Genomic DNA, 10,571 nt, shown 5'->3' on the forward strand with positions numbered 1-10,571 from the left:
CAGTGGAAACGCTAGCTGCTGCAGAGCCTTAGTGTACACTCTCTGTCTGTCAATGTAGTCTGAGAGGAAGGAGGGGGAGAGGGGGAGATGACGACTGGCAGAATATAATAAATTCGATCTAATATAGGCGCCACACTGGTTTCCTAGCAACCGCGCCCGCACCCCGTCTGGCCTGTTTGCTCTGTAAGTGGCCTCCTCTAGCCCCATGTCAGGTTCATACATACTGCACTGTAGCTACACTACATAGTACTGCAGTTCTAGACCCTTTACTGTAAACCAGGTTCATACATACTGCACTGTAGCTACACTACATAGTACTGCAGTTCTAGACCCTTTACTGTAAACCAGGTTCATACATACCGCACTGTAGCTACACTACATAGTACTGCAGTTCTAGACCCTTTACTGTAAACCAGGTTCATACATACTGCACTGTAGCTACACTACATAGTACTGCAGTTCTAGACCCTTTACTGTAAACCAGGTTCATACATACCGCACTGTAGCTACACTACATAGTACTGCAGTTCTAGACCCTTTACTGTAAACCAGGTTCATACATACTGCACTGTAGCTACACTACATAGTACTGCAGTTCTAGACCCTTTACTGTAAACCAGGTTCATACATACTGCACTGTAGCTACACTACATAGTACTGCAGTTCTAGACCCTTTACTGTAAACCAGGTTCATATATACTGCACTGTAGCTACACTACATAGTACTGCAGTTCTAGACCCTTTACTGTAAACCAGGTTCATACATACTGCACTGTAGCTACACTACATAGTACTGCAGTTCTAGACCCTTTACTGTAAACCAGGTTCATATATACTGCACTGTAGCTACACTACATAGTACTGCAGTTCTAGACCCTTTACTGTAAACCAGGTTCATACATACTGCACTGTAGCTACACTACATAGTACTGCAGTTCTAGACCCTTTACTGTAAACCAGGTTCATATATACTGCACTGTAGCTACACTACATAGTACTGCAGTTCTAGACCCTTTACTGTAAACCAGGTTCATATATACTGCACTGTAGCTACACTACATAGTACTGCAGTTCTAGACCCTTTACTGTAAACCAGGTTCATATATTGCATTCAGGAAAGTATTCAGACTCTTTGACTTTTCAAAATGTTGTTACGTTACAGCCTGATTCTAAAATATATATGTTTAAATGTCTATCAATCTACACACAATATCCCATAATGACAAAGCGAAAACAGGTAAAAAAAACAACATCATTTCAACAAATACCTTATTTCCATACAGAACCAGTCAAAAGTTTGGACAAACCTACAATCTAATCATTCAATGTTTTTTTCTTTATTTTTACTATTGTCTACATTGTAGAATAATAGTGAAGACATCAAAACTATGAAATAACACATGGAATCAGGTAGTAACCCCAAAAAAGTGTTAAACAAATCAAAATATGTTTTATATTTGAGATTCTTCTAATAGCCCCTTTACCTTGATGACAGCTTTGCACACGCATTCTCTCAACCAGCTTCATGAGGTAGTTACCTGGAATGCATTTCTATTAACAGGTGTACCTTGTTAAAAGTTACTTTGTGGAATTTCTTTCCTTCTTAATGCGTTTGAGCCAATCAGTTGTGCTGTGACAAGGTAAGGGCGGTATACAGAAGACAGCCCTATTCGGTAAAAGACCAGGTCCATATTATGGCAAGAACAGCTCAAATAAGCAAAGAGAATGATTGTATTGTCACATACAGGTGCAGTGAAATGTGTTGATTTACAGGATCAGCCATAGTAGTACAATGCCCCTGGAGCAAATTAGGGTTAAGTGCCTTGCTCAAGGGCACGTCAACTGATTTTACACTTTATAAGCGCGGGCATTCGAACCAGCGACCTTTCGGTTACTGACCAAACGCTCTAACCGCTAGGCATGCCGCCCTACACCCACACAGTATACATTACTGTAAGTGCACACTGCACCACTCTGCATCTTAGCTTTCACCTAAGGAAGTACAGTATCCTATACCATCGGCTCTTTCCTTAGAAGTCTGTCCTATTTCCATACGAGTTTGCACATTTTCATACGGCATTCATGGACAATTGATCCGGGGCTGAACCAATAAGGATAGGATGTCGTTGATATAGATATCACTGTTAACATTGTAAACGTCTTTGTCCGGACACATTTTCAGCACCACATTCTACCCTCCCTCAGAGCTTCTGCCTCTCCCTTGTCCTAATTCACCCTCACTGTAAGCAGGTTAGCGTTGTCGTCATCTTCTTCTGGAGGCAGCTCTGCTGTGAGTGGTCACTAGCTGGCACAGCCAGTCATAAAATCTCATTTTAAACCTAACGTTAAGCATACTACTAACCTGAAATGTAGCCCAGATTTGTTTTCATACATTTTAACAATATTGCCAATCTTGACTTTGCAGCTGGCTCAGAAGAAATCTTTCAGTTGGGCCTCCAGGACAAGACTCTTTCCAATAAACGTCAACCTGCTCACTGTAATGGAGCAAGTTAAAATGCAACGCTTCAGCCCTTTCTTCTTTAGCCTATGGCAGCCATATATAGACCCTAATGCAGAAAAATAAAAATACAAAAATAACACTTTTACACAGCCTATTGATATTTTAAGTGGTCATAGGATGAGAAGCAGAACTGAATGATGTAACATTGACCTTGATGATTCGCTAACTGCACTTCAGCAAGGCAGGCTCCCTCCATTCCCTTCCTGATCTGAGGGAGGTTTCCCTCTAGTGGTCATGTACTGAAATACAAGGCCTGCCCTCGTCACAGATACGAACCATTACTCTTACTAACCGACAGTTGGCAGCTCTGACATGTCAACGGGGTTGGAGGAAATATTGATAAATGTTCACCTTTGCTTTGCTCCATTTTAGAGCACAATAACAAATACCCCAGAATGATGTAAAGTCTACCCCTGAACATCATACTGATGTCCATGTTGCAGTTTTGTACGTTTATGGGTACTAAAAAGCTCCCATGTTCTTCCTCTGGAGCTCTGACGACCACATTTCACACAGTGGGGTTCATCTCTCTCAAAGGAACAATTCATAGGAACGAAAGCGGTTGAGATTAGATCTCCTCTTTGAACAGAAATCAGTGTGGATAAAAAATGCTTGATAAAGTCACCGTGACAAGTTATTTTACTGCAGTAATTTTGAAGTGTAACTGCAGTTATACTGCACTCTGACTGCAGTACACTTCAGTTACTCCACTTTTACTGCAGTTACTCCACTTTTACTGCAGTTACTCCACTTTTACTGCAGTTACTCCACTTTTACTGCAGTTACTCCACTTTTACTGCAATCTTTTTTTGTAAAGGTGGTTTTCAGACAGAATGCCTATGAGAGTTGTAGTGTTTAAGACAGAAATATTGTTGATCTTCACAACACAAGTCTAAATATACATGTGTCACAACAAAGGACACCAAAATCATAATATAATCTTTATTATTTACAGGTATTTTACAATACATGAATAGAGAAGCACCACGGTAATTGACTTGTGATTGGAGACTTACAATGATACAGGCCACAATACAAAGGCATCCACATGTTCAGGAGTTAATCAAACCTTATCCTTGGGCTCAGCACATCTAGTAAACGGTGCTTTAGATAGTTTTTAAAGGTTTCACTGGGTAAAGTGGCTGGAGAAGTCTAAGTAACCCACCCAATCTGCAACTTCACACAGAGATATTAGCTGTCACCTATATGGTATAAGAGGACAGGCTGCTATAGCTATGCTAACTGATCTTAGACCTGTGCTTTTCCAGAGACCCTGGACAGGTGCCTAATAATACTATCAAATACTGTTGCAATGAATGAATGGGATTTATTGAGACCGAACCTTCTTTCCCCACAATGGCAGCTGAGAAGAATGGAGTAGTTATCTTCAATTACTAGATTCTGCTGCTTTGTTTTCCTTCACCTGCACACGCTAGCTATTAATAAGTGGATTATTTTAACACTAGACCACAACAAGAGCCAAAACACTATGAATGAGAACGTAATTAGAACATCTTGAAGTGAAAACGACCACTTGCAAAAGGACCCATAAAAAGACAAGACCAAAAAGCAGCAGCAATGACTGTAGTCCCTGGTCACATACTAGGTCATTAACAAGGCACTTCGGTTGTCATGGGGAAATATTTTTATATTTGGTATTTATTTAACCTTGATTTAACTTCGCAAGTCAGTTAAGAAGAAATTCTTATTTGCAATGACGGCCTACCCCGGACCAACCCTAACGACCCCGGACCAACCCTAACGACCCCGGACCAACCCTAACGACCCCGGACCAACCCTAACGACCCCGGACCAACCCTAACGACCCCGGACCAACCCTAACGACCCCGGACCAACCCTAACGACCCCGGACCAACCCTAACGACGCTGGGCCAATTGTGCGCCGCCCTATGGGACTGCCAATCACGGCCGGTTGTGATACAGCCTGGAACTGAGATGAAGCACTGAGATGAAGTGCCTTAGACCACTGTGCCACTCAGGAGTCCATCAGCAAAACCAGAGGTCTAGAAGTTCCACAATCATGTGTATTTAAATCAAAGCTCTATGGTCCGTGGTCATGAGCTGTTCTGACGCAAATGAAACATTTCTAAATAATCTCACGAAGGATCTTTGACAGAATAAGAATAATCCACAAGTAGTAGTCTGTATCGTTCTGAGAATCACATTTCTTAAAACAGCAGATTAAAAGCTGACACACTCATCACAAAATGACCAAAATCCCGACAAGCAGTAACAACTGAGCCATTCTCTTTAGTCAGTAGAATGAATACAAAAGTGTCAAACCAAACAATCCAGGAGAATCATCTTTTCAACACGGGGTCCTTCCCTAGTTAGCAGGTCTGCTGTGCTGGTGGTGGTGGGTCTACTACTGAGGACCTAAAGTGAGGATGATCGAGGTAAAATAAAGCCCTATTGAGCCGTCTGCCCAGTCCTCTCTGATCCTCACAGATCACATGCTCACTGAGAGGACAAGCTCTGGGCATGACAGGTATAACACGTCCCTCTCCGCAGGTTAACTAGTGCCCCCCTCAGCCCAGCGCGTCACACACCTGAAGCACTCTGTGGTTGAAGTCCTCTGGCTGGTCAGCATAGACGTAGTGGCCCGCCCCTCTGATAGCCTGGGAGAGAGGAGGAATAGAAATATGAGATCAGATACACATTCTGGAAAATCATATTCATCTAGGATTTAACACTTCAATTCACTTTTTTTCCTGCCACCTGCTGAATAAATGTGAGCTACATGTCTCACGCATTAGACAACCACACACAGTCAGCATCTTAAGTGTAAATAGGAATATAAAAGCTGAGCCAGCTGTCTCACACATTACTAGACAACCACACACAGACAGCATCTTAAGTGTAAATGGGAATATAAAAGCTGAGCCAGCTGTCTCACGCATTAGACAACCACACACAGACAGCATCTTAAGTGTTCAGCTTAAAGGAATTGAAACGTACTATGATCTCCACATGAGAGTTTGGCCTCATTTCTTTGATAGCGTTGCCCGAGTTACCGTCGATGCTGGAGCGTGACCCATATATCACAGTAATAGGGATGTCAGCATGGAGTAGGCCAATCCTCTGCAGCATAGGCCTCTTGGCCCACCCGTATGGGATAGTCATGTTCTTGAAGGCTGTCTCACCACTGCAACAGAGTAAACAAACATGATTATTACTAAAGAGGGAGAAGTACAGCAGTATCTGATCTTATCAGAATAATCCTTAATAAGCAGCTACTTTGAACTCACCACTACAACAGAGTAAAACTAACATTATCACTGAAATAAGGGTGTGTGAAATGAAAATCACAGCCTATATTAGAAAAGCATTTCAGAATTGAATCATAACATCTTCATTATGGTCTAAGAGGAAAACATTGGAATTGAACTGTATTGAAACTCACTCAGACTGAGACTGTAAATACAGGCCCAGAGTAAGTGGAGATAAAAAGCCAGTGAACTCAAACAGGAACTAAATAGAGAGAGAGAGGGACTAACCTGGGAGTCTGGACGTTCAGGTGATAGATATACTCTGTGACCGTATCGTCGTTGAACATGGACAAGTATTTCTTCTTGAAGTCTGGTCTTAGAGTTGAAACAAGTGTGGGACCTTGAAGAACAAAGGGAGGAGGTGGGTTTGAATGCTGGTAAAAACTCCATCCCATAAACAATGCAGTCATCCAGTCAGACAGGTATGTAATTTAAATGTAATTTACAGTAGTATTTCTATGTCTGTCATCCATCTAGTCAGACAGGCTGCCAGTCTTACCCAGTGGCCCCACCAGACGTAGCCCTGCCAGGGGGTTGAACGGGCTCAACATGGCTCCCAGGGCTTTGATCCACACGGGGATGGGCCTGTCCTGGTCTTCTGTGTCTGGACGCTCAGGTAAGCCCCACGGCTCAACCAGCACCATGTGCTTTACCCTACAGGACAGTGAAGAGGAAAGGTCAGCCCCACGGCTCAACCAGCACCATGTGTTGCATGGACAGGATGTGGCTGGCTGGCTGGCTGGCTGCTTGAATACTAGAAGGACAGGATGTGGCTGGCTGGCTGGCTGCTTGAATACTAGAAGGACAGGATGTGGCTGGCTGGCTGGCTGCTTGAATACTAGAAGGACAGGATGTGGCTGGCTGGCTGCTTGAATACTAGAAGGACAGGATGTGGCTGGCTGGCTGCTTGAATACTAGAAGGACAGGATGTGGCTGGTTGGCTGCTTGAATACTAGAAGGACAGGATGTGGCTGGCTGGCTGCTTGAATACTAGAAGGACAGGATGTGGCTGGCTGGCTGCTTGAATACTAGAAGGACAGGATGTGGCTGGCTGGCTGCTTGAATACTAGAAGGACAGGATGTGGCTGGCTGGCTGCTTGAATACTAGAAGGACAGGATGTAGTTGGCTGGCTGCTTGAATACTAGAAGGACGGGATGTGGCTGGCTGGCTGCTTGAATACTAGAATGACAGGATGTGGCTGGCTGGCTGCTTGAATACTAGAATGACCGGATGTGGCTGGCTGGCTGCTTGAATACTAGAAGGACAGGATGTGGTTGGCTGCTTTAATACTAGAAGGACAGGATGTGGCTGGCTGGCTGCTTTAATACTAGAAGGACAGGATGTGGCTGGCTGGCTGCTTTAATACTAGAATGACAGGATGTGGCTGGCTGGCTGCTTTAATACTAGAAGGACAGGATGTGGCTGGCTGCTTTAATACTAGAAGGACAGGATGTGGCTGGCTGGCTGCTTTAAGCTGTTCTGATCTGAGTGTGATGAGGTTTTGGAGACATTTATAATGAGTTAGGTTCCTGCTGAAATATTAGCAACACAGTGAGAGAAGATGATTCAGTTGAGATACAGCACAGAGGGGACACTTTTTAAGGACATTCATGTTATCAGAGTAACGTTAGCACCTGCATACCAACATCCCGTGAGGTCTGGGGTGTACAGTATTAGTCAAGCATAGGAGGGTGAACCAAGGAGGTGGCTAAATACTAAGGAATAAAACAACCATTCATATTGAAACCTGTCTATGGTTCTGAACTGGGGAAAGTGTTGGGTGGTGTCAGGTGATACTTGCCTGGTAGGATACTTAAGCGAATAAGCAGCTGCCAAATAACCTCCAAAGTTATGTCCCAGCATGACCATGGCTTCCAGGCCGACTTTAGCCCTCCACTGCTCGATGGAGTCCACAAACTGTGCCTCAGCCTCCTTGGCGTCGGAGCTGAAGTAGGGCCTGCTGCTCTGGCCGAAGCCCAGCAGGTCAAAGGCATAGACGGGTCTCTATTATCATGATCATGAAAAGTATTTTATTTATAAAGGCACTACACAACATGATAAAACTTACTACAAATACAAGTCAGTGTTAAAAAGAAAGCATACACTAAATATATAGCAGTCAGACAACAATTAGAGCTAGTTATATATAGCAGGTGTGGTTGACCAGTTGACCTATTGGTAGTTTCCTGTGACCATCCTCCAAATCTCTTTTGGAAGTCTGGAGAAATTCAGTATGTGATTGGCTGTGAGTAGAAATGAAGTTTCCCCTCCGAAGAGGCATTTCCTTGTTTTTCGTGTCTCTTTTCCTACCTTGTAGTAGCCTATGCACCGTTAGTTACGTACCTTATTCATCCTTGCATAAATATCAGAAATATGATTATAACGACCTGTTCAGAGCCGCAACCATGCAAAATACTGCAGTGGTTTGATATATGGCAATGTGCACTAGTTTCTATCTAGACTCTGTCGTACTACACCCCTTTACATCGTCTCTCTGAGGAGAACTTCCTCAGGCTTTCCAACGCTACAAGAGAAGCCTGTGCTTCAGAGACTAACCTGTTGGGCCAGGGCGTCTAGGTTGAGGGCCCACAGGCCCACCCCTCCACCGAAGCCATGCAGCAGCACCAGGGGAGTCTGGTTCTTCATGTTTCCATTCAATGTGAGGGTCCACAGCATGTTACCATCCGAGATTGGGACATACTGCTGGGACACCTTGCCTGTGATGCCTGGGGATGAGAAGGATCCACACATAATAATCCACAAATTGGCCATGGCTGGAAAATACAGTTTGATGGTAAAGGAGAGAGGAATTCCTTACATTGCAGCATCTTCTCCTCTGCAGTCTTGAGCTGGTTCTGGGAGGTGGGGCACCAGGAGGGCAGCCAGCTGGTGATCCATGCCGTGGAAGTCCAGGACCTGCATAGACACAGACAACTCATCAACCAGCCTAGGCTATAGCCTATACGGTCTGGGATTACATTGGTAGTCAGGAGTCATGTTGCTGACGGTTGTAATATTTCACAGCAAAAAGGAGACGAGACATTACATGTAAAAAAAAAAAATAACTTGTAAACATGCTTCGGGGATAGGTGAAAATAAAATTACATGCAGGGTTTGTTAACTGATTGAACTGCCAGGGATGTTACTTCCTGCCTCAAGCACTGCATGCAGCAGGGAGTTGGAGCTGCACTAACAGCATATGAGTGGGGTGCAGCCGGGGAGGTGGAGTTAGTCTGACAATCACACCGCGTAGGTAAGTTACCTCAAACGTTCTGTCCAGGACACTCAACAAATTGTAGAAAAGACTATGAATACCAAGAAACATCAGTATTCGCTGAGCCAGTCTGCAGCCAAAAAACAAACTAAAAAACAGAGTGGAAAGGGGGATGTTATATGCCAGGGATTACATGTAATTGCCTTATTAATCACATGTGCTTGTGTTAATTGAATGGGGAAATGCAGTTAGTGTTGGGGATGGGATTCGCTGCATTGGACTTAGTTACATCCTAAATTATAAAACAGATAAGGTATTGGATAATTGGTTGTTGAAATTGGGTTGCAGTAGTGGAGAAGGTTGTAGTGTACTGGCCTATAAGCTTACAAAACACTTCAACAAAGCTTTCAAGCCTTCCTAAAACCTTTTACTTTAGGCATTGTCAATATGGCATTTCCACGGTAGCTGAATTACACTGTATGCCAATCAAAAAATATTGATTTAGAAGTTTAACAAACCAACTCTATGCACAATGACTACTTTGAACAATTTACTGGAAAAAACCTGTGCAGATGCTACATTTGGTAACAGAATTACTGTAAGAATCTCCCCTGGGTTTTATTTTATTATTATTATTTTTGTTCACCTTTATTTAACCAGGTAGGCTAGTTGAGAACACCTTTATTTAACCAGGTAGGCTAGTTGAGAACACCTTTATTTAACCAGGTAGGCTAGTTGAGAACACCTTTATTTAACCAGGTAGGCTAGTTGAGAACACCTTTATTTAACCAGGTAGGCTAGTTGAGAACACCTTTATTTAACCAGGTAGGCTAGTTGAGAACACCTTTATTTAACCAGGTAGGCTAGTTGAGAACACCTTTATTTAACCAGGTAGGCTAGTTGAGAACACCTTTATTTAACCAGGTAGGCTAGTTGAGAACACCTTTATTTAACCAGGTAGGCTAGTTGAGAACACCTTTATTTAACCAGGTAGGCTAGTTGAGAACACCTTATTTAACCAGGTAGGCTAGTTGAGAACACCTTTATTTAACCAGGTAGGCTAGTTGAGAACACCTTTATTTAACCAGGTAGGCTAGTTGAGAACACCTTTATTTAACCAGGTAGGCTAGTTGAGAACACCTTTATTTAACCAGGTAGGCTAGTTGAGAACACCTTTATTTAACCAGGTAGGCTAGTTGAGAACACCTTTATTTAACCAGGTAGGCTAGTTGAGAACACCTTTATTTAACCAGGTAGGCTAGTTGAGAACACCTTATTTAACCAGGTAGGCTAGTTGAGAACACCTTTATTTAACCAGGTAGGCTAGTTGAGAACACCTTTTTTAACCAGGTAGGCTAGTTGAGACAACCTTATTTAACCAGGTAGGCTAGTTGAGAACACCTTTATTTAACCAGGTAGGAAGTTGAGAACAAGTTCTCATTTATAAATTGCGACCTGGCCAAGATTTAAAGCAAAGCAGTTCGACACAATACAACGACACAGAGTTACACCTGGAGTAAGACAAACATACAGTCAATAACAGTA

General features: G+C 43.1%; 1 protein-coding gene across 5 annotated transcripts; it reads right to left on the reverse strand.

Annotated features, from left to right (window-relative positions):
• Positions 1 to 1,325: 1,325 nt before the first annotated feature.
• Positions 1,326 to 8,830, reverse strand: LOC116366169 (1-acylglycerol-3-phosphate O-acyltransferase ABHD5-like). Of its 5 annotated transcripts, none has more exons than XM_031818416.1 (8): positions 8,631 to 8,828; positions 8,369 to 8,538; positions 7,614 to 7,816; positions 6,311 to 6,465; positions 6,040 to 6,151; positions 5,501 to 5,687; positions 5,092 to 5,160; positions 1,326 to 2,567 (listed from the first exon to the last, which is right to left on the reverse strand). In XM_031818416.1, exons 1-8 carry the CDS (start codon positions 8,749 to 8,751, stop codon positions 2,541 to 2,543), a joined length of 1,044 nt encoding a protein of 347 aa, XP_031674276.1. In that variant the 5' UTR covers positions 8,752 to 8,828; the 3' UTR covers positions 1,326 to 2,540. The 5 variants fall into 5 exon arrangements, with proteins under 5 accessions (XP_031674276.1, XP_031674279.1, XP_031674278.1 ...); XM_031818419.1 differs by having other exon boundaries at positions 1,755 to 2,567; positions 5,557 to 5,687; positions 8,631 to 8,830; XM_031818418.1 differs by lacking the exon at positions 1,326 to 2,567 and adding an exon at positions 3,450 to 4,918 and having other exon boundaries at positions 5,557 to 5,687; positions 8,631 to 8,830.
• Between the last annotated feature and the right edge of the window lie 1,741 nt (positions 8,831 to 10,571).

Source organism: Oncorhynchus kisutch, unplaced genomic scaffold (genome assembly GCF_002021735.2).
Source record: "Oncorhynchus kisutch isolate 150728-3 unplaced genomic scaffold, Okis_V2 scaffold1377, whole genome shotgun sequence".
Classification (NCBI taxonomy): Eukaryota; Metazoa; Chordata; class Actinopteri; order Salmoniformes; family Salmonidae; genus Oncorhynchus; species Oncorhynchus kisutch.

Coding starts and splice junctions, on each gene's coding strand:
- LOC116366169 (XM_031818415.1), bottom strand. CDS start 8,751: ATGAGTTGTCTGTGTCTATGCAGGTCCTGGACTTCCACGGCATGGATC. Junction 8,539..8,630: donor AGAGGAGAAGATGCTGCAAT/GTAAGGAATTCC, acceptor TCTCATCCCCAG/GCATCACAGGCAAGGTGTCC. Junction 5,688..6,039: donor CTGAACGTCCAGACTCCCAG/GTTAGTCCCTCT, acceptor ACTCTGTTGCAG/TGGTGAGACAGCCTTCAAGA.